At 39.7% G+C, this 24019-nt stretch overlaps 1 protein-coding gene and 1 long non-coding RNA gene across 3 annotated transcripts in view; one reads left to right on the top strand and one right to left on the bottom strand.

Annotated features, from left to right (window-relative positions):
- SKAP2 (src kinase associated phosphoprotein 2) overlaps nucleotides 1-22013 on the bottom strand; it is a 111451-nt gene extending 89438 nt beyond the window's left edge. The window contains exons 1-3 of the mRNA XM_031590139.2: nucleotides 21773-22013; nucleotides 11629-11734; nucleotides 9392-9417 (exon numbers count right to left, since the gene is read on the bottom strand). Of these exons, the coding sequence (XP_031445999.1) occupies nucleotides 9392-9417; nucleotides 11629-11734; nucleotides 21773-21818 (178 nt within the window). The 5' untranslated portion in view covers nucleotides 21819-22013. The remainder of the gene's footprint in view (nucleotides 1-9391; nucleotides 9418-11628; nucleotides 11735-21772) is intronic.
- The window catches only part of LOC149917482 (uncharacterized), a 71705-nt gene continuing 69695 nt past the window's right edge, over nucleotides 22010-24019 (top strand). Inside the window, exon 1 of one of the 2 annotated variants that reach the window (XR_016467741.1) lies at nucleotides 22010-22387. This is a non-coding gene — a long non-coding RNA (uncharacterized LOC149917482). Of the gene's footprint in view, nucleotides 22399-24019 lie in introns of both variants that reach the window. The other variant, XR_016467740.1, reaches the window with a different exon arrangement.

Here is a 24019-nt window from a genome sequence, read left to right as displayed (position 1 = left end):
TCTTAAACACTGTCCTATAATGAACCTACTACCAGTGCTGCTTAGTTGACAGGGTGGAGAAAAAAAAAAGAAAACACAGCAAAGACGTGGGCAAGAGCAAACCCTGTCAGGAAGAGAAATGGGCAGTGTCAACACCAGAAGTCTTTCATTTCTAAGTGTAGAGAGGACCTGGGATATGCAGCATCTTCCTTCCAGAGGCCCGCCCTACTACTTTGCCCTCCACTGCCCACTTTCCTTTTTCTTCATCTTCCTTCTAGGGACACTCTGCAAATGTAGTGTGTGCTGTACTCTTCCCATGAAGCTAAAAAACAGGATCACCTTCTGAGAGCACCCAGTCCACAGGGGTGCCTTAACGTAGCACTCTAGTGATGAATTTCTCAAACAACTGAGAGCCCTACCACAACATAAACAAACAGAAGTTGCATTATTAGCTGAACAGCACATGATGCTGACCAGAGCGTATTAAATGTTGGGAAATAAAGAGAAAATGCTACAGTTGAGATTTTTGTTTAATAAGACAAAATTTAATTTCACCCTCCCTAAATGCAGTGTATTTTCTGAGTTTGGTTTGTTTGCTTTCATAGCAACTAGGTAAAGAAGCAGAGGGGAAAAAAAATACTGGAAATGTAGGGGGAAAAAAAGTGAAAATTAAAAAGAAACCACAACCTCAACTACATGATTATTTTTTGTTTTTAAAGAAACAGCCTTAGAAAATAAGAAATATCCAATAATTAAAGCTGACACTGTCACCAAACCAAAATCATAACTCTGATGCTCCAACAGATCAAATAGCCCTCCATTTTCTTTAGAAGTATATAAAGAAAAAATTGCTTAAGCACTTCCTTTTGTTATATTCACATGTAAAAGCTTTCCAGACATGCATCTCTATTTATATATTCTCTTTTGGAGCACTGTACCACACAGCTAATTTATAAACTCCCAAATAAACCCCCATCCACAGTGAAATTATTCTCTGCATTCATAGAAACTGGTTGGGCTGCCTACCTATGGCTGAGAGTTTTATTCCTTTATTTTCTATTTAATAATATAAAAATTCAGTCTATACTCTGTTCTTAGCAAAAAAAGCAATGTTTTCTTTTCAGAAAAAAAAATTTTTTTTTTTTTTTGCTTTACTGGAATTTTTTAATTTTTGTAGCCCAAAATTGCCAAACATCAAATTGGATTTTCTTTTCATTAATTTAGTATACTTTTCTGAGCAAAGTTTCTTTCCAAGTCCCAATGCCATACAAGTACTGCTTAGAATGTGAACCTGATTCCAATCTATTTTTGACACAGTTGACTTCCGGTAGCACTCCAGCTACCGTGTTAATCTGATCAAAATATTTGCATTTCATCACACCTGTCAAACCAATCAGAAGTAAATTATCCGTCTCCAGGATTCACTCCTTCATCCAAACAGAAAGCCACAGAGCAGAGAGCGTGTGAGCAGAACAAGATTATGCCATATTTACAACCTGTATGATCATCTTTCACCCTTACATGCAAGAGACCAGTTGTCTCTCACTCTCTGTGCATACATACACATTAAATATACACAATTTACAAAATAGACTTTGTATTAAAAGAGCAGACATTATAATCACAGCCTATATCCTCTCAGGAGTTGTTCCATTCTTTTTCTGCCCTAAATTTTTACTGGTACTAGAATGCAAAGAACCTAAGTTTATATGAACATTTATACGAACACCCATCTTCAAATCTCTGGTTTATCAGTCAAAAATGCCCTTTTACCACTTACATGCTCATTTGGTGCCAGAATAAATTTAAAATATTAGGCTGCGTTTTTAGAGGACAAACAACAGATTCCATAATCAAAAGCCACAGATTGAACAGTAAGAGTACACCTCACTATATCTGAATGCGTAGCTATTCTGGATGACTTACAGGGAAGTACACACAGAAAGGAATCATTTCCACAGGGTTTTATCCTTCCCAGCAATGCGCTCTTTCAGAGAAGTTGTGATTCTTTTGTACAAGCTCCCATAGGTGCACTCCCATAGGTCCATTCTTCCACCAGGCTACGTAATTAGCATTTTCTAATTATAGTAAGGATTTTGCAGTCAGTAAACTATGTGTTTAGCATTCATACAATCCCCAGATGATTTAGAAGAATACAAGCTTTTCAATATAAACATACATATTTAGAGCACCCCGTGTACATTCCAGATATATACTGTATCTGAAAGAACAAAAATCAGGTGCACGTTAAATGCAGATTTATTATAAAACAAATATCCAAATTCAAAATAATCCTCAAACAACACAAGAGTTACTGTGAAGAAAAAAGGTACATACAATGACTTTAAAGAGTTTAAGATCATAAAAGTATTCGCTAGATGTTAAATTGTAAACAAAGGCTTGAGGACTTTGAAGACAATGAAAAAAGATGAGAAAGATAATCAGGACAAATATACAGATCCCATGTCGTGCAGTTGTATATTTAGGTACCCCCACTTTTTGTGTGTCAAAAACATGGAGAACAGGTCACAGGCACTAAAAGAGTCATAAGTAACCTTGCAGCCACACAGGACTAAATTAAGCCAATAACTTCCTTTTTTTTTTTTTTTTTTAGATTAAACAGAAGTATTTGAAGTTTGTATTATGCACTGAAACGTAACCCTTAACTCATCTATCATGAGCTGCAGTCGTGTTGATGGAGAGCTGACTCAACGTGCTCTGCAGCTTTAACAGGCAGTGCTTTTGTGCTCACATGAAACAATGACTACAGGCTATCAGCCTTGGGTTTTGGCAGGGTTAAAAGACACCTTAGGAGTGTATGCTATTAATACACAAGGATATAGCTCCTGACGGTTTACAGAGAGGCTTCCTGCTGATTCTGTGGGGTCCGTTGCATTCCCACTCAGTCTCTGCCTTTTCTCCACATTCTCCTCCATTAAGGTGCTGTACTGCAGTTTATACCTCACCTTCCAAAGAAGGCTAGATAGAACTGCTACTCCTTAAGCAGTCAGAGGAGACAGTGTTGAGCAGCACAAGCCACTACTCCTCTCTTCAAGTGCCAAGTACCTAAAAATACACCCCAAAAGCACCAATAAATTAAAGAGAAGCATTCAACTTGCATTTATGTAATAGAAAACTGAACTACAAAGCAAGAATGGGCATCAGGTAAATGTATCCAATGCAATTTGCTGGCATAATTGAAAGCATTACTGCCTAATCAGACTTCTAAAAGCAAAGCATGCTCAAATGAAATGTCTATAGACTCATTAGTTGGCAGCCATTCCATTACAATCACACATAATGTCAGTAGTGCCTTGAACTTGTGCCAATGACAACAGTATAAATTTTGCATCTCATTTCTGTGGTCATAAAATTAATGATCAGTTTAAAAATACTTCTTTACAAAAGTTATTGCACAAAGAAATGACATGAATGTGTCCCTGTTATGTAGTCACAAGGATAGTTAAGGAGCTGATGCCCATTAATAGTTTCTTGTTTCCTCAGAATACTGTATGACTTATCTGGAACTTGAAAAAAAGTTTAATTAACAGTAGATACTTAATAGTTACAATAAATAATTCTTAATAGATAACTAAAATATGTATGTGAGCAGATCTTATTCTCTAGATTCTGCAATTTAAACTAACCTCTTACACGTTTGATAGCAGAATCAATATTTTATGCTATCTGTAAAAAAAAAAAAAAACCCACAATGTCTTTCCTTGTAAAGCTACCTTTTCAATTACAGCTCCTTAACTAATTTAGGAAACCATGTATACCAAAGGGTAAGTTATACCACATTAAGACTGTAGAACTGGGTAAAACTTCTAATTGTAACAAGGGCTGCACTTTAATCCCTGTTTCCTATTCTGAAGATTTCCAACAGGTTTAGTTGGTACAAGCTGAATGTAATGAGCAGGATCATATTATTTAAGAAGGATTCAGCTTTAAAAAAAACTCTCAGGAATTCATTTTCATCTGCAATAGTCTGATTACTAAGACTTAAAGATACTACTTAAGCTGCTAAATCTAAGAAAAGGCAAACAGGATGCTTCAGCCAATGCCTAAAAAAACCATTGTTGCTCATTAGAGGTTCTCAGATCACTAAAAACTCGTTTTATTTCTAAAGAGTTCATACAAAGCGATACATAGAAATTGCTCAAATAAAGCAACTCACGAAAATAAAGAGATGTGCAGGTCAAAACATCCTGCTTCCTACCAATTCACGAGCTCCCACATCACAGCAGGCTGTAACAACTCCCTTCTGTCCAGCCTTTGCTGCAGTAAGAGCCTGCTGAGCAAAGGGCTCCACAAAGCCACCATGCAAATAAATGCAAGGTTCTCACTTACACAGGTTTGCACAAAAATAACTGGACAAAGTTGCTTTCAAATTGGCACAAGCCTGCTTCAGCCCCTTGATAACTGAAGCTGATTTCTAATTAAAAAAAAAAATTTTTTTAGAATGCTACCATCTCAACTCATAAGAACCCACTTCTGCAACATGACTGGTGACAGCCACTCTCTCAATGTGTGCTTTGCACTCATTCCTGTCTTCTAGATTCTGATGTTACCAAGATAATTTTTAATGGCTTGTTTTACAGGAACAAAAGTAGGAATCTTCTAGCAACTAAACAATACTGGAACAACCTTTGGTTTGTAAGCAAATATGCACCAAGCAAAAAAAAAAAAACAACGAAAAACAATATAAGTTTTACTTGCTGAATATCCAGTGATGCTGCCTGTCCTTCTGATGGTGCACATCAGGATAAGACCATTCTATGCTGCACTGGTGGATGTTCCTTGTGCTGCTGGAAATTGCACTTGGCATGGACACTTCCCAGATAACAGCTGTGGTAGCTGAAAGGGACAACACAGTGACCTGCCTACTGTGAGACACTCCAGACTTCCAGGATAAAGGGATATTTGGCACATTTTTACTGCATCTGATAGTCTCTCTAGAAATACATCATGATGATCCTCAAAGGACTGCATAACAACTAAGCCATCTCTTTCCCATTTATGGTTAGCTACTAATGATGTATTTATGCTCCTGACAGAAAAACTCAACCGTGTTAAAATACAGAACTCTCATTCGCCGCTGCTCTGATCACCACAAGCTACTGCTTCCCTTTCTCAACTCCAAAACGACTCCTAAAACTCTGCTGCTATTTCCTGAAAAACAGTGTACAGTGTCAGAAACGGAATGATCACTTCCACACAAAACAGAACATGCAAAGTCTGTGTATACAGCACTACTCTTTCAGCCTGCCTATCTCCCGGGAGCAGGTGGTTCAGCCTCCAGACACTCACTGTCCTGCCAGTAGCCACAAAGGCATCTGAATCATTTAAAGGCTTCCTGTAGATGCTCCAAGATCACATGCAGAACACCACTGATGCTCTAGAGGCATAAGTTTAACTTCCATTAAAGTAAAGTAAAATGAAAATGAAAGGGTGGACCTTCATTAGACTTAAAAGCGGTAATTCAGCAAACGTCAAATCATACTTTTCTGTATAAATACTGCCAAAGTCATGCGTTGCAGATCAGATATGAGTAGCACCGCAAGCTTTATGAGGGGAACTTGTTCTGTAAATTGCCATATTACGCCTGGATTTGGCTAGTGCTTTTGGTGTCTCACTTCAAACAGTGATTTTTTTTGTGTGTGAAAAATGATTCAAAAATATATATTACTAAAATAAATGTAAAGAACAGATGGCAAGCGAACCTCAAACAGCTCAGAGGTACAGCTTCTAGGGCTCAGAATGCTTCTGCCAACATTAGCACTATTTTTAGCATAAGCTGAAAACAAGGTTCTTTTAACTAAACATTTTGGCAGCCATGGTATTGATACAATTAATCTCAAAACAGAGAAATGCCAAAAACTGTATTAACTCAGAATCTTTGACAAAGCCCAGATTTCTATCTTAGTGGAATATTAGTCCTATTAAGAATGAATCCAATTCCTATAAAAATTGTCTCAGTTTCCACGTTCCTTCTCACCTCTGAGATTGAGAACAGGTCATCTTGAGTGCAACTGCAGTTTTTTGGTTTAGCTTAAACTGCTTAAATGAAGAGTCAAATACTTCAAATTCAAAAAGAAAAAAAAAATACACTGGGGTAACAGTAAAAGAAGCTTCAAATAAGTTTCTTAACCTAAAACACTTAACAATGTAATAAATAGATTTGTAGAAATATTTGTGCTTTGGATACCAATACAATTGGTCATAAGAAGAAATTGAAAACACAAATCAGCATTCTGCTTAACTGTAAACTTCAACACATGATTATTGAATTTTGTAAAATGTTATCTGTTTTCCTGTGTTATGAATTTAACATCTTATATTTTTGTAAGCATTCACATCCCCTAAAAAAAGAGCTTCTCTTTTTTTTAGTATGTGGGTACTGAAGATGTATTTGCTAGTCTACTTAATGACCAAACAGGTGGCAACAAAAAAAAAGCTTACTTTTAAGGGGATGCAAGAAAGTGCTCCATTCCATCGATTTGGTTGTAAGGAAGTAAATGCCCTTTCTGAAAGGCTGAGATTTGCAAAAGGATGATTTCAGTTTTAAGAAGCCTGGTTCTACTTACTCACAGGCTCTTAAATTTCTACTTCTACTTTTTTAATTTTTATTTTAAACATTCTTGCCTTATCTTTCTGAAGGTGAGATTCTGTATGTTAGTGGCAAAAGCCCATACAACAATAGCTCACACAAAATACCTTGGACAAACAGACTAGTCACTATGTGCAAAGCCAGTGGAACATTGAAAACAAGTAACAATAAAAGAAAGTGGAGTGACAAGCCAATGTCCGCAGAGCATGTTTGTGGAACAACTTACATGCTGATGGAGCTGCTGTTTGACAGACCAGAGCCCCATTTCATAATATTTTATGGGAAATATAAGAATACAGAAAATGTTAGTCCACTTCTTTCAGCCATCAAAAGACTCTTCTGGATGACTCTGGAATGATGACAGATCACAACTCACAAAATTTTTGAAAACAGTCAATATAATAAGATAACTAATATACGGTGATGATACTACATGGTATGAATCATTCCTCACCCTTCCTTTTAGGGAGAAAAAAACGACCATTATTTGCATTAAGAAATGGAGTTATCTGCTACAATGGACAGCAAATATGAGTTTTAATTGAGCATAGTAGTGAGTTGTTTGGGTGGTTTTTTCCCCCATTCATATTTCCTTTCAGTACAATGACCCCATTTCAGCTTCATCCACCATTCGTTTTTCGCTTTATATTTTGAGAGTATTTCTTCTTTCTCTGGAAGCAGGGAAGAAATGGGAAGATGACAAGCCATCTCAGTTTTAAATCTTCTATTTTCCATTTTTCTAACATAGAGGTGTGCACATAGGTATGGAATGTGCACAAAAGTTGACCTCGTTCAGCTACTGCCGCTGCTTTGTTACTTCAGTAGCTGGCACAGAATCCAATTGCTCACCTCTGTGCGATGAGTACTTTGTTCTACACCTATCTGAGTCATGCTTAATTTGCACAGATCTTAAGTAAGAATGACACTACCAAATAAAGTTTAGTATATACTTCCTGATCTCCAGAGATTACACTGACAATTCATACCACTCAACCACATTCCCTCAAATATTTTGCAAATAAGAGCAGGCTCACACTTCCCATGAATTTTTCATATTCATGCACGCAAATGCACAAGAATTTGAAGAAATTTATCCTTGTTTGCAGAAAACAATGGTGTAACTGTAGAGTCTTCTCATTTTATTAACAAACACCAAACAAAATCTAACATGTCAGCATTTACAAGCTTTACCATCTGTACATGGTTACAGCGTCTCAACCTAAAAGATACATTATGAAAGTTAAATTAAAACAGCAATACATCCTTCTTTGGAAGCAAAACAGTCTAATAAATGCAATGAAGTTGAATACAATTTCCACAGAAATCAGAGCAATCCTTATAGTAACAATTACAAACTATATCAATTAAATCACACATTTTACTGGAGATAACAAAACTTTATCTTCAATAATCACTTTTTGAATTGCAGAAGAAATTCTGAATCAAGTTATCAATGAAGTAAATACATTAAGAATTTCTTGAACTTAAAAAATAACTCTGTTCTCTGTAGACAATTCTATTTTTAATAGATATCCAAGTCTGTGACTGTCTATCAACTTCTGAAAAAAATATGCACTATAATTAAACAACCATTCACCTATTTTCACATTAGTCATTTTCTTCATAAATTAACATTTGATTTTTCCATCCTTAATTCTATTGGGCAGTAAAGGGAAGAAGAAACTTCTATAAGGGTGCTCAGGTGCAACATAAGAAAAATAGCAACAATATTAACATAATTTTTTAAAGAATCACAGATCAAACTTACAAACTGCAAACTTTGGGAAGTTGCATTTTCTCATTCAGCTGAACTGTTAAATTCTATAACTTGAGTTAAAAAGCAGTACAAGACATATGGACTTGCTGTGCCTTGTTATAACATTACTTGCCTAAATATGACTTTTTTCACTTTATCAGGAGGCAGAAAGTAGTCCACACATTTGAACCTCCCGGTTCAGAAAGTTCCCCAGCCAGTACAAGATGTGGAGCTTTGCACAGGCCTTTTTGACCTCACAGTGTGACCCTCATACCAGCATCCACAGGCTATAGGTCACGACCTCAAGAATTAGCATCATGGAAATAAGAGCCTGTCCAGGTTTAGTTACAGAATAGAACACTGTAGCAACAAACTCCTAAGTCTTTTCTAAACTGAGCTCTGCAGCTTTGTCTTAACTCCACCAGAAGATAATAGATAACCCACACTTCAGTTTTCATTACCAGCACACTAAGTTGTCTCCTCTCCAACTAAAGGTCTGGGATCCTGCTATACTGTGAAAACATCCATTCACTGTGGATCGAAAGCCAATATCATATTGCCACTAGCTGAGCCTATTAAAAGGTTAAAGAAATACCACTGTGGAGTTGAAGACTTTTGCAATCACTGTTAAGAAAAGAAGTTGAAATAAATTATCCCTGTTAACATTTTATCTCCCAAGCAGATCAGTTTGTATACGCATTCTCTGGGGGAAAAAAAAATAAAAGGAAAAACCTGCATCACACAGTCACATGCAATGCTAAGCTCTAATTAAATCAGACATAACAAGCTCCATTTATATTAAATTCTGAGGTATTTTTCTAACCTTGCTTTTCTAAGCATTCTCAGATGCATTTAAGGGAGGAAATGAACCCAGCCCAGCGATGGCTCAGCAAGAACTAAAACTTGGGAGCTCTTTGCTGTTTCCCTCAGCAGGTGGAGCTAGCGGCCTCGGCCAAGCAACGCACACTTGAGTGTTTAAAAACCAGTATAACAGGCTGTCATGGAGCGAAAATATACCATAGTGGGAAGAAATGCATGAGATTTACCTTTATCCGGGAATTCTTGAGGGTAACTGCAAAAGAAGAAGAAACGACATAATGCAATACACACTAGCAAATGCACAGTAATATAAACATTATAAAGTGATTCCTAGTTTTCTGCAACTTCTGTGGTTGAAACTTAGTGCTGAAACTTTTCCATAGTTTTATTCTTGGAAAAGTTTTTTATATTTAAAATTAATCTTCCTTTTACCTTTGCAGTAGAGAGAATGCTTAGTTGTTTTAAGGAAGTCAAACAAAACCAAAACCTGATAAGGCAGCCTATTCTAGGTATACACATCTACTCAGATATCTTATCATTTAAACATACAAAAGCATCTCTCTCACTGAAAAGATTTCTGAAATTATTTCAAACATTTCTAAGTAAAACCCACTATGCCTATCCTAAAGGTAACACAGTAGGTCTGCAAGAAAAAATACACAAAGTGTAGTTTTGGTTTCAGTATTCTATCAAATCCAAAGAAAAGTATTAATAATTAACCATAAATGAAAAGCTGATGCATACTTAAATGTAAAATCATTTTAAAATACAAAGACATCTGTATAATACCTAAGAAAATATCTATCATCACATAGGAAGAAATACTGATTCTTCAGAAACAAAATGATCTTCAGATATGCTTCGATGTATAAGGATAAACAATCACAGCAAAAGTTATGTAAAAAGGCAACTCGAGCAGCATGTATCTGTGTGATTTCGCCAGAAGTGGCCAGCGAATAAAATACAGCTGCTAAAACCATCTTTATGGACAATAAGTAGTACAGCTTTTATCGGGCTAGTCAGAAAGATGCTTACAAGGAATTAGAAGGAGAGAAAGGAACAGTCTGCAGACAAGAGACAGAAATACAAACAGAAATAAAAGGCCTAATCTAAAAAATCCTGCATAGCAAGTAGCAGCAGTACTTAGGCACAGCACAATATGTGAGATGTAAAAATCAAAGACTGTGACAACACACACATTTTGTATCCTGCACGAACAGCAAAATACTGCTAAGAGTGACTACTATTAGAGGAGACCAGGGATAAATTAGAAATTAAGATAAGATGTGAAATCACAGGGTCATATAAATAAGTAGGAAAGAACTCATTGGCAGCTGAGCTAACACCGCTGATACTTCACTGTCATCAAAAGAAAAAAATAGACTGAGTCATAAGATGGAAGAAAACAAGTCAGCAGTGCTTTATCTGCAAGTCATCTGTACAGTCCCAGTCAGCTCAATAATCCAAAGAGAAAGCACAAAGAAAGAGACATATACAAAATCCTGCTTCCTTAAAAAAAAAAAAAAAAAATGGAGAAAGCACTTCCATAAGCATTTACAGCCTGAATCAAATGCACAAACATTTTCAGTTACAAAATGCTGAGGCACATATCATGTCTCCCCACAGTTTGTACGACACCAAGAACAACGCCCTTGCCAGATGGTTGTGCTGCGTTTGAAACTGTAACCAAGTGGCCACAGATGCAGGAGCATGTCAAAGTAAGACTTAGTAGGCACCCACCAGGAGTGACTTGTAGGAAAACACTCAGGGAACAGCAATCAAAAAAAGAACAGCAAGTACTAAATTATCTCCTAGTAGATTGGAGTTGGAAGAAAAGAGATTTTGCAAAGAATATTTTTGTAGCACATGAACTATAGCCAAATCTCTCCAGACAAATTGTTTTTACCAGTGTTAAGTTACAACATAACTGAGTCTGAAATCATAGTAAATTTAAAAACAAACCAAAAATATCACTGTTTAGTCTGTCACGGTACTTTAATATCTCAGCATTGTCGAAACAAACTTACCACCTACAAACAGCTTCCAGTTTTGTTTCAACTTCCTATTAGAGCTGAACAACAGCCTATGCAGTAACACTAACTCAGCATCCAATAGTGCTGCTTTACACCAGCTGAGGATGGCAAAAAGAAGCTCATTCCTACTTTGTATGCATTACATTTCCCATATTTTAATGACTCTCACCAAAGCAAAGGTGAAGGTAAGCTCTAAGTAACAACCTTGCTGAAGCGTTCTGAGCCCCAACCACAATTCAAATGTGACAAATCCTTACCTTCCTGATTCTTACTGAATCCTAGCAGATTCATCAAGATAGAAAGACTTAAACCCAAACAGACTATTTTATCAACTAAGAATAATATTGCTAGTGATTATTAGAAGGTTGTTAAAAAAACTACGTTGCACGTAAGTTACTTCATAACATATTACACCCACAAAGCTCACTTACCTTGCCTTAACATCTTTTATCTTCTTAAGAAGAATATCCTTTTTTTCTTTTGCTTTCTTGGACAAATTTTCTCCTTTTAGGGTCTGGGAAATAAACGTGTCGACATCTAAATCAGAAAATGAAGAAAAAGAAGCACACCTCAGTAAGGAGACACAGTGCTGTAATGAGTTTGCCCAGCCACTACTATGAAGAAACTAAGAAAATTATTTTCAGGCCTACATCCAGCAGAGTTAACAGGCTTTTCCTATTCTAAATGAGATACAATTTGTTCTCTGATCTACTTATGCTTAGCACAGCAAATCCTACGGTGACATTTGATTCTTGCTCACTTAATTACGCCAAGTAAGCCCTAATAAATTGCAGTGCTATAACAATTACTTTCCATCACCTAAAGTAAGGGATAAAGCTAAAACATGGAAATAGCCTTTATGCACATATTACTGCCGTGTTATTTCAAAAGATCACGTTACAAAAACGGTTGAGTAATTCACTCTTTCAGCAATAATGCCTATCCAGCCACTAATATAGGTCACTTTTTGGTTCCAGTATTTCCAAGTGATCTCACTGCCTCTCAGCTCCTGCGTGACTAAGGTTCATATCCAAAGTTTTAACCTGGCAAACAATTAAGTATGCATGATAATAACCATATTGAAATACAGATGAGACACACATGTGCTCAACTTCAAGCATGCTTGCAGAATCACAGAATTCTAACCTGTACTGCATTTGTTCTATTCTAATGCAGAAAATGTCTTTATAAAGGGATGCAGAATCAAAGTATCCCATTAAAGTTACTGTGGCTCATTGTAGTATAGTAAACACCCTTTGCACAGGACAAAAATAGTGCACTGACAGAGAATTTTTGTGAGTCCAAGTCTTCCAGTAGTATGTTTTCCTAGTTAGCAAAAATCATTGCCTACATTTACTGTAATAACCTTATGTAGTTAACAATCAAGATATGGCTACCTGGAAATTGAAAAGCAGAACTACTACTACTACAAAAAAAAAAGCTTCCTTATTAATTTCAGCTTCTCAGCTGCATGGTTAACACCTATTCATTCAAGAAGTAGAAACAAGTATAAGTCACAAACTCCTCCATCAAGACACTTCCCCCACATACACACTTTGGCATAGTCTGTGTACATACAAGCAGATATGGCTAGCTCTCATCCGATTTGAGAAGTTACAGAACTAAAATAGATGTTTCACAATGAGAATACAAAAACAATTAAGCACTCAAATGTTCACACTCATCAAATCACATTTTAAATCCATTAAGTTAATATTTACTGCAGATTTCTTAACTGAAAGTTTGAATCGCCTGCTTTTCTCTCTCAGAAGCTCAGCAGAAACAAGTCACTCTTCTCCTTTCAAGTTGCAAGAAAGTCAGAAGTTACTTTTTGAAAACACTAGCATAGCCATCACAAAGATTTCACACTTTGTAAATGATTTACCACAGTATTATTACTTAGATGGACTCACTGTCTTCACAAGATGTGGCAATAACTTCATTTTTTAATGTTTTCAGAGTTCTGAACAACAGTATGTTCCCACTCCCTGCAAGACAGAAAGAGAAGCTTCCCCGACACATTTTCCAAAGCAGATCCAAACACAAAAGAAAATCTCAGTTCTGTGTCACAGCTTCTGCAAAAGCCCAGAAGGAAAGGCATTTGGAGTGTCTTTTAATGAATCTCCAGACTCATCCCTCAGCAGCCTCTATGCCATAAACTAAGCATACATGGAAACATTTTACTGTAACACAGAAAATCTACACATCTTCATATATTCCAAGGACACTAATTTCTGATCAAGGGAGCAAGTAAAGGCCCATGCTGGCCAGCCACAAAACCCTCTCTAGGTCAAAAGGCCTGATACTTTTGCTACTGAGAGCAGAAACCTAAACTGCTAAGAGGTTTTGTTCAATTAAACCCAAGAGGATTTTTCAGTACATACAAACTTTTCTCTCTGAAAGAGACATTCTGATTAAATATCGTTTCCTTCCTACTTTTATGTATTTATTTCAAAAATCTGACACCTGCTTTTAAGTTCTATTTCAGCAACATGTGAAAGTCTAAAGCAATTACTTGGGTTTATACAAAAGGAGCAATGCTTACACAGCAATCTTCAGGCATGAACTGATCACCAAACTTTGCCACCATTTAAATTCAGTGGGCTTCGCGATTTCATGGAAAAGCTCAAAACTGAGAACCGGCTGAGAACTCCACCATCTCAGGTTCTGACTGACTGTCAGAGCTTTTTATAACCACCAATGTTGAGAAAATTAAGGGGCACGGAAAAGAAACAAGGCTGACTGTCATAAAGAATTACCAGTTCTAGCTTAAATGCATTGCAGAGATAAAAATCCTGAGGACTGATCACATCGCCTCTTTTCTTTTGAAAAAAGCTTAGACTTCGAAAGCAGAAATACTGCAGAATTTTCAGCCACGGAGGTACAGGGCAAAAGTAGATCTTCACATATTCCAGTAAAAGATAGTAAGTTGGAGGAGGGGAGACGGACAGAAAGACAGCAATCATGCACAAGCTCCTCACAAGCAGCAGCATTTACAGATAAGACATCCCTGGGAAGACGATTACTTCCCTGTCCTGTGAGACTGCAAAACAAGTTCTAGAAGTTTACATGGCCCCAGACAGAATACACCATACTCACCACAGAATGCTGTCACTTATATGCATTCAGAAAAGGCATAAATATAACCTGATTCATCGCATCCCCAAAATATGAAGACAGACCTGACATGCATATATCTGTAACAGTATGCCTAAGCAGCAATATAGTTGAAAATACCACATTATCATACCACATTTTCCTACCTACTGACAATTACACAGAATGATGCACATCTTGTTCAAGCCATCTCCTGATCTAGCACTGTAAATCCATTCCTGATGCGCCAGATGCACATGAGATGAGTCATTTATCATAAGCTCCTCTGGATAAGAAGCAAGAAAATCTAAGTTATGATTGTTACTTCACCACCTGTATCTGTAGGCCTCCCAGAGTATACAAGAAACAGTCCCAGCTTTCAGAGAATTCTTCATTACTGGCTTTACATAAAAGACTGTTCACTTAATGCTTATAGCATTCTTCAAAGCGATTCACATGAGAATAAGAACAGAACTCCAGACTTCAGTGTGATAGATGCAAGCCTCATATGGTGAACTTCAGACACAACATCATACAGAAGCAGCAAGATGTGTCCATTTCTCAAGGCTGTCCTACTCACTGATTTGCTCTTCCTTCTTTAGGATGCTCAAAAACTCGTCTCTCCCCTCTAAACTAGTTTAAAGTTGAGCAAAAAAAATGAAAGTCTAAGCCACTAATCATTAGAACCTGAGTGTAAATGCAGTTCCTTTCTGTTCCTGTAGACTCACTGACAATTTTTTTTTTTTAAATGATAAACACCAAAAAAAAAAAAAAGAAAAAAACACCCCTCTTTCAACAGGTTCCTGATTTAAAAGCAGTTTTGCTCATCCGTTCCCTGGCAATGAACGAACAAAATGATGCATCCCCTTTCACTGTTCCTACCAAACTTAGCAGCTATTTAGTAACAGCACAATCGCAGAGGGCATACTATCACCAGAGACCAGGCTGCTCAGTTAACTGTTTCCATTGAAAATAACAGAGTTTCAAAGAGAAATACATCTTGAAACCTATTCAACATTTCTTAAAGTTTTTAAGCTTGCGTGTTAAACTACTAAATGGCCTAAATCTAGTACTTAATGATCTGTTTCCAAAAGCTCATTATTTCAACTTCATTCGAACCACACCCCAGAGAAATTATTTGCCTACAGAAATGAACAGCAGACACAGAACTGAAAGACCCAATTGATAAGATCCACTCACAAATCGCTCTGCCAATACAGGCTGCAAACAGATATGAGAAGTCACACAACAGCAAAGTTTTGTGCTCTTCGACTGCCTCATGTAGTTCAAGGCTCAATGGCCTCTTCATACAACCAATAAAAGCTGAAAGGTCATTTTCATCCTGTTCTCAGCAGCATTCCTCTTAGGAGGAAGAAATTTCAGATTGTTTTTATTTCCATTGTTAAACAACTTGGTGCTTCTCCTTGCTCCAATGATTACATAGAGACAGCACTGCAAGTGTTTCACATTTCAAGTCTTTAGGGCTATTTCCTTTAATAAAAGCAGAAATCAGACACCTTCAAAAGAACACTGTGGACTTTCAGTCCGAAGCGAGCACTACATATAAGAGCACTAATCATAAAGTCTAGCATTTTAATTGTTTACCATTCTTAACACAGTTGTACTTAATGAACACACATCCTTAGCACAGAACCTTTGTGTCAAGGTGGGCCAAACAGGGCTCTCACAGACCATAGCCTGGGTCTTCCTTTCTCCCCACCTTCTGCAGATAACCAAAACATCGCCCATCACATCACCAGAATGTGAGACATTACCAGAATGAAGTCACCCTTTCTCCACCTGATGAGCTCATGCCACTGACAGATGTGCTTCCACTCACATGGCAGGGAGTGCACACATATCTTTAGGTAACCTGGTGCAAACACGGCCTCATGCTTCAGGGCTGGACACACATGTGCTATGCGATGAGGGACAGCTGCACGGGGTCACCTGGCAGATGTGCTCCCAATCACACCAGGAGGGAATGGCGGATCAGAACAATGCACAGAGCCACCAGCCTCCTCCAATCCCCCTCCTCCACATTAAGGATGGGGAGAGCCAGGAGCTGGCCACAAGCCAGGGAATTTTGGAAGGCAGGACAGTTATTCCTGAAGGTAGCTGCAAGCTAGGCACATTTGTGCACACACACTTCTCAGTTGCAAGCAACATCAAACAGACTGCCACTTATCTTCCAGCTTTACAGAGTCTAGCATTAGAAAGCAATTAATTCATCGGATTTCAAGCTTCTTGTACAAGTCATCAATATGGAGCAGGCCCAGAGACAAATTATTAAGCAATACCTGTGACTGCCTGTCCCCCCGCACATAAATCCAGCCCCTTGAGAAGCAAGAAACATTTGAGGACCTTGCTTTTGCCCTCTCCTCTATATTCAAACATCTCTCTCCAGAGCTTGCTAAACTAGCTATTTGTATATAAATAGATATATACATGCACATATACAGGAACAAACGTAAAATAAAAGTGACTGACTCCAGGATGTTTAAAAATAATCACATTGATCCATTGGAGCACAAAGTCCTGGAAAGGAATGCCTTTGGAAACTGTTGCACCTTTGATCTCCAAAAGCAAGGCTACTTTCCCTTTTGCCACAAACAGTGAATACATTGATAAACACTGACACTCAACAATTTCTGTTAGTGATTTAGAAAGCAGAAATACGCCTAAGGTGCTAAGACTCTTCAAATGAAGTAAACATAAAAGTAAAAACAAGATAGCTCTTAAAAGAAGTTAAATAAAGTTATCATCAGTGACTATAATCTCACTGACCAAGTAGTTGAACATCATCTCTCTCCATTAAAGAGGTGAGAAAAGACCAAGCTGTAACACATTAAGCTTATCCTGAAAAAACCACACCAGTACAAATCATGATCAAGTTACAAAGTGATTCCAAATGAACTATAATAAAAAATGTTAAGGATTAACCCAAAGATTTACACTGTATGCTACATTATGCTGCATCTATTGTGCTTTGTTGACATATGATTATGAAAGAAACGTAAACCCAGTCAGATGAGAAAGATAGACTCCACGTTAATTGAAAAAGACAAACTAAGTGAATAATGAGTATATAAAAAATAGCCTATGCCATTTTTATCACCCATATATGACACTTACTCTCAAATTTATGGCAGAGACAATTGAACTGTGTTTCAAATCACTGGAGGTTATTTCTTACCAGGAATGCCTCTGTGCAGTTTTTCACCTCGCTGTTTCTATTCTTATTCTGTTACTATTCGAATACAAATATATTACCAGAGCTGTAAATACCTGTCTACTTAGAAGATGTCTACTATAATCACTCTGGTTTATCTTGCAAAGTCAGATTCTTCAGCAAGTACAGGCATTCATGAAAGCCAAGGAAATGTGAAAAGGATACTTAAAACCATAGAAGAGATAAGTTTTAAACAAGACTATCCTTTAAAAAAAAAATTGAGCCAGCCAATGAAGAAGAGCTACAGTGTACATAGGTGATTGTTCTTAACATGGGAGTGTAAGGAGCAAGTCCAGCAACAGCTGACTAGGAGGTCAAAAAGGACTGTTAGTTTCTTCTGGACATCAGAGGTAAACAGAAATAGTGTAGTGCACAATTATAAAAGGGAAGCATAACTGGATCCACCATCTCATAGCTTTCTCACCTTGCTCAATACTGCAGGCTGTTTTCAGGATATAACTAAACAAGTACGTAAAAAATACTAATATGAGCACAAATTTAGAGAAATCACAGTGAAATAAGGCAATCTGGACAACACGACTATGTATTTTAAAAAACTGAGTGATGTCTGGGTGGAAACAGTTTCTACAGCAAGAAGAGAGGTTTTTGTTCAGCTTTGGGTTGTTGGGGGATTTTTTTTTTGAAAAAGAAAAAAAAGATATGGAACCTTGTATCCCAACTCTATATGGGCTAAAAAAAGTTTTGTTCCATTTTCCTAGTTAATAAAATCTTTAAGACTTTTAGTATATGAAAACAGAAGACTAAAAACCAGAAACTTTGTGAAATGTGAAAGGAGAACTGAAAGAAAAACCTGTAGTATAGTTATGGATGTTACAAAGGTTAGCGAAAAAGATGTAAAAGAGTTAAATGCTATAAACATATACAAAGATCATAACAATATCAAAAACCCTAAAAAACATTCTCAATTCCTTCAACTTAATCTCCACAACATCCCAATCAAGATGACTGAAGGAACCAATCTTATTTACATTACGGGAAGAAAAAAAATATGCCTCTGGTGAAGAAAGCAGCCTCTGAAATCTCGCTCAGCTAAGGAAGGTCAAAGCTTACTGTGTACATCAAGTAGCAAGGAAAAATAAGAATAAGCAGGCCTTCAACAATCTACATAACCAATACTATTTGGACTGCAAGAGAGAAACACAATTAGCAACATCCCACTCCGCCAAACACCCACAGAAAGATTCTGAACAAACAACCAAAGGTGAAGGCACCTTTTCAAAAGAAGAAGAGGCACAGTAGGCCTCCCTCACTAAATTGTGAAGACTCAGGCATCATCTAGAAGATACAGAGACACGGAAGGAAATAAGGAGATCACACACACTACCTCACACCTCCCAGTGTAAAGCAGGAGATAAGCAAGCTGCAAAATGACTTTCTCCCTCCACCCAAAGTTCAACCCACAACCAGAAGACCCTGATTTCTGCCCCCAGTTTTTCCCCCCTTCCTCCTGTCAGAGGAGAGAACTCGGGATTGTGAAATCCCAACAACCTCTGCAATAAGCTCATTGCCTCACTGACCTTCCCCCTTCAACTTCACAGAAACAGCTTCCTCCTCTTCCAAGTGATGTGGTTAGCCCTGAGTTCAAGCTGTGCTTCTGCCTGGAACATTTCAGCGCCACTGACATGCAGCCACAGTGACCCTGCCAGCACGTGTGACAGAATTTGTTTTTGCATTAAAGATATAATATTGTTTGGGTTCAAAGTAAAGCACTCACAAGTCAGAAAGCTTCCTGTGCAACTCTAATTCATCCCCTGGTGTGTTTATTCCCATTATCGCCATGTTTAACTCCAGGAGCACTTAGCATGTTTTCCAGTAGGACCCCTACTTGTTCAGCATGGGGGGGACCCCACTCCAACAATCAATCAAGGCTAAGCAGGGATAAAGAAATCCATATGATCGCCGCTCTGCTTGCTGCTGCAGTTGGAAAAAGCAGGCAAAAAGACTGAGGATGGGAGAAACAGTACAATATTCAAGAGATTTTCAATCTGCCACTGCCTTGCTGCCATGTAAACGTTGGGCTAAAAGAAGGCACATGGTGCAGGTACTAACTGCATGCTCTTGACAGATATGAAGAAGTGCCAGGCACTTCTAATGGCCACTGAATAGAGACATCTGACCAGTGTTATTTTCTAGAGAAGCCAGGGCAGCACGGAGGCAGGTGAATTTCAATTCCACTTCTGTTCCACCATTGATTATTTTTGTGACCCCAGATCACATCTTGTTTATTACACTAATTTTAGCGACGGGAAAACAATATTCTCTCATATCAGAGAGGTGTTGAATCAATACCTGTGAGCCATTAAAGTAATACATTAAGAAACATGCTTGAAGACGAACATGCAGAAATGAGTATCTATTCACTGCAGACTTTGTGTTGTACAAGAGTTGCTTAATGAATAGTAAAGACATCACACAGCTCTCTTCCTCCCTCCATTACCATAAATCTTAGTACATTAATAGTTTGGGCTAGAAGAAGCAGGGCACTGCATAATTAAGGATTACCAGAACCTAAGTGTATCCAGGAATGCTCATAGAGACTGAACTACTCTAATTTCTAACTTTCACACAGCTTTTCTTGTAACATTAAAAAAAACAAGAGAGGCTAACACACTAACTGTATAAAGTAAACCTTTATTCTTTGGAAACAGAATAGGATTATTGAATTTTTACATTGCATAACCACAGTTATCCTTACATTTGTTTCCCCTTGATAATTCTGCAAGGAAGGTTTTAAACTTATAAATCATTATTTGTTCCTCACTATCTCCATTCTGCTAGGTTTCTGCTTTGTATTGAGTCCCAAAACAAAACTGCTTGTGAACGTACGTTAAGTGAGAAATACTGGTACTTATTATGTAGTGTTTATGATACCACAATAATGAAAAAGATTTAAAGACCACTGGTAAATCATCCCACTCTATCGACTTCAGTATTACAGACAGTACTGATGAAATTGTCTTAATTTTCCAGAAAAGCTGCACCCACTGCAACAACCATGGGATACCCATGTATAACCCAGGCCATTGATTGCAATGAGTTTATGCACACCCCCTCTTGAGGGAGAGCAGGTGTTGCCAACTCCACTTTGGAACACCAACTTCTTTATCGCTCTTTTCACAGCAGACTGGGTGAAGCTCAGCGAAGGGCCAGGTGTACAGGGGAGGCACAGTGACAAAAATTAAGCTACAGTTTGGAATTACCATCTGCATACCATCCTCCTCCAGAAGTTTCTGAGAGCAACTTCACCAAGTGAAAGTAGCTCTTATACAAATGAAAACTCCACATGACCGCAAGTTGGAAATACACGAACACCGTGGAAATTACAAGGGCTAGGTAAAAGCCTCTAAGGCTAACCTTTTCATTGTTATTAATTAGGAACCCAGCCTATGATAAGAAGTCAACAGAAGCTCTCCTTTTCTTCCAGGGGCACTTCACGTTGGTTTTACTACAGAGTGAACACGATCTCCAAATAAGTTACTTACGGTCAGCAGTTACTACAGCCCTTCAGGAGAGCTGGCAGAGGTACTTACAAGGTAAAAATGCAAGATAAGAGCAAAGCAGTTCAGCGCTAACTCCTACCACCAATGCGTTTAAGAACTGAACCGTGCCCAAAGGCGAGGAGCTGCACCAGGTTCCAGCGGGTGCCCCGCCTCGTAGACGAGCGCTCCTTCCAGAGACAAGCTTTTCAGAAACACGGCTAACTTGAACGGCTTTGACAGAACTACGCAAGTTCCCGTGCCAGAAGGAGAAGTTCTCAAAAGAGAGATTCTCCTACTCGCAGGGGAATTCTGAAGCCTTCGAAGCGCCTCCTAAGGCACGGCCGGGGCGACAAGCACCTCTCCTCGCGGCGCTCAGCCACACCGCAGCCGCACGGCCACGCCGCGAGCCAACAGCTCAGCGCCCAACGGGGAACTTCGGGGCCTTCCGACCGAGTACCGGCTCTTTTACCGACCGGGCTGAGCGAGGGACGCCGCACCCGCTCCCGCCATTGCTGACAGGCACGGAACGAGGCGGCAGCCGGGCCTTCCGCACCGCTCCGGGGCAGCAGCGCCCACGGCGGCGGCGGCCCGGAAGGAGGAGGAAGCCGCGCGAGGAGCACGGAGCGGGCGCTACCAAGCGCCGGGGGCTGCCCCGGCCCGCACCGGCCAGTCACGGCCCGCCCCCCATCGCCCGCCCCCCGGGAAGCCCTCCCTCCTTCCTGCCCTCCCTCCGCCCGCCCGCCGTACCTGCCAGGAGGCCGCGGACGTCCTCGGGGATGGCGGCGCCGTGCATGCTGCGGGCGGCGGGCGCACCCCGCGGGCGACTCGCCTGGGCCGTGCCCCGGCCTCGGCCCCGCCGGGGAGGAAGCGGCAACCCCACCCCGCGGCCGCAACGGCGCGGCCTACAGCCCCTGGGGCGGGGCTTCCAGCAAAAAGGCAGGGTTTCGCGCTACGAGGCGGGGTTTCGTATCGGGGGAGCGGGGCTTCGCCCGCCCGCTGCGCACCGCCCCCCGGAGCCGCGCGTGCGCCTCCGCCATCGCTATGTTTACAGCCGCTGCTGGGTGACCCCCGTAGCAACGCCCCGCCACGAGGGATCGCCGTCCACGTGACTCGTGCCGGAAGTCGTGCTGCGTGGGGACGCCGCGCGGACGCGCCCCTTTTGCCAGAAGCACGGCGCTTAGCCGTGGTCTTCCGCTCGTCTCCGCCCCGCGGCACGCAAGAGGTTGACTATTGGATGAGAGGCCCGGAAGTCGCTCTCTGATTGGTCCATTTGTTGCCCCGTGCTTCCTAAGCTGAGGGCGGGTTCCCTCCATCTCGACGAACAGGAATGGGCGGGAGCCGGCAGCAGGCTGAGCGATGGCTGTGAGTTGGCTGTGAGTTGGCTGGTGGGTGTGGAGGGCGGTAAAGATTGGCACCGCCACTTCTAAGTGTCTTTAATCCTCGCTTAAAGCACAGAGCGGACTTCAGCTTGCCTGTGGGCAGGTGGGATAGCACTGCTGAGGGAACAAGGCAGAGGATGTTGACCTCTGCACTGCAGGTTATCCAAGCTTCCCTTCTGGCCTGCTGCCAGCGTCAGTGCATAGGACAGCAGATCGTAGAACATAGTCTGACCACCAGCCCATCCCCACCATGCCCACTAACCACATCCCTCGGTGCCACATCTACACGGTTCTTGAACACCTCCAGAGACACTGACTCTGCCACCTCCCTGGGCAGCCTGTGCCACTGCGTCACCACTCTGTCAGATAATAATTTTTTCCTAATATCCAACCTGAACCTCTCTTGGTCCAACTTAAAGCTGTTATCTGCAAAAAGAGACCGACACTCAACTTGCTACAACCTCCTTTCAGGTAGTTGTACAGAGAAAATCACAACCCTGCCTCAGCTCTGCCTGTGTCCCAGCAGCTGCAGCTGGCACAGGTAACCTGAGGAGAGGAAATGACGTGCATACATAGAGAAATGGAAAGTGCTTGGGATAGATCTCTTGGTGGTGGGGGCAGAGATGTGGTCATTGATCAATGCAGCTGGACCAGCTTTGAATAAGAGCCAACTTTGCAGAAGGGTTGTTTTGCTCACAGGGACAGCTGTGCTATATTTTGCCAGCAAATCACTAGTCATCTGTATTGGAATGCATCAGTGATGTCATGTGTTTAGTGTAGTAATGGCTCCAGTAAACTCCTAGCATGTGCTTCTGTGACCTTGATGGTTTTGGCTATATCTGTGTTGTTAATAAAGCAAATGTTTGTGTTGGAGCACATCTGTATATCCTACCAGCGTAAGGAAAAAAAAAAAAAAAAACGGGAAAAAAAATACTATTTATAAAATGTCTCCTCTGCACCAGTACACCTATATTAATCCCAGCTGGCAGTACATCTGTATCAGTCTGATATTAAACAGTTCCTTTCTTCGGTTGATGTAGTTGTGCCCGCAGAAGTCTGCACTGTAGACATAGTGTTAGATTGTATGGTTCTCCTGACCTCTCACGTCCCTTTTAATTATATAGCACAACTCTTTTCAAATACATCTGGGTTTTCAAAGCACTGCAGCTTTATTACCTGATTTTATGGCCATCTTGACTAAAAGTGAAGCAGTCAACTAACTGACCTGTATAATGTTGCACATCATTTCTACGTTAGTTCTCTAATTTCAAAATAAATGTGAATGTGAATCTGGGTTCTTATGTGTATATCTATATCTTGCCTTTTGTCTTTGTATAAATACCCACTACTCATCTATTTCAAGAATATGTTTGATTAATTTCCTTTAGTTAGCAACAAGGGCTCCTCGGGCTTATGTTAAATTACACATTTCATGCATGTAGTCTTGGGAAGCTGCCATGAGGCTTCCAGTTTAATTTGCTTGCCCTTTTCCAGGTTAATTTTAATCCTGCTTTCTTATGTTGACTTTATGGCTCCATCCATTTCTGTTCCAGAAATAAGTCAAAGGTGTCACCTGAACTCTGTTGTAGTCTTTGTTTTGAGATCACTTTTCCTG

This window comes from Phasianus colchicus, chromosome 6, assembly GCF_987193195.1.
Source record: "Phasianus colchicus chromosome 6, bPhaCol1.hap1.1, whole genome shotgun sequence".
NCBI classification, from domain to species: Eukaryota; Metazoa; Chordata; class Aves; order Galliformes; family Phasianidae; genus Phasianus; species Phasianus colchicus.
Note: the sequence above shows the minus strand (reverse complement) of the source record. Positions and strands in the feature narration are given on the sequence as shown.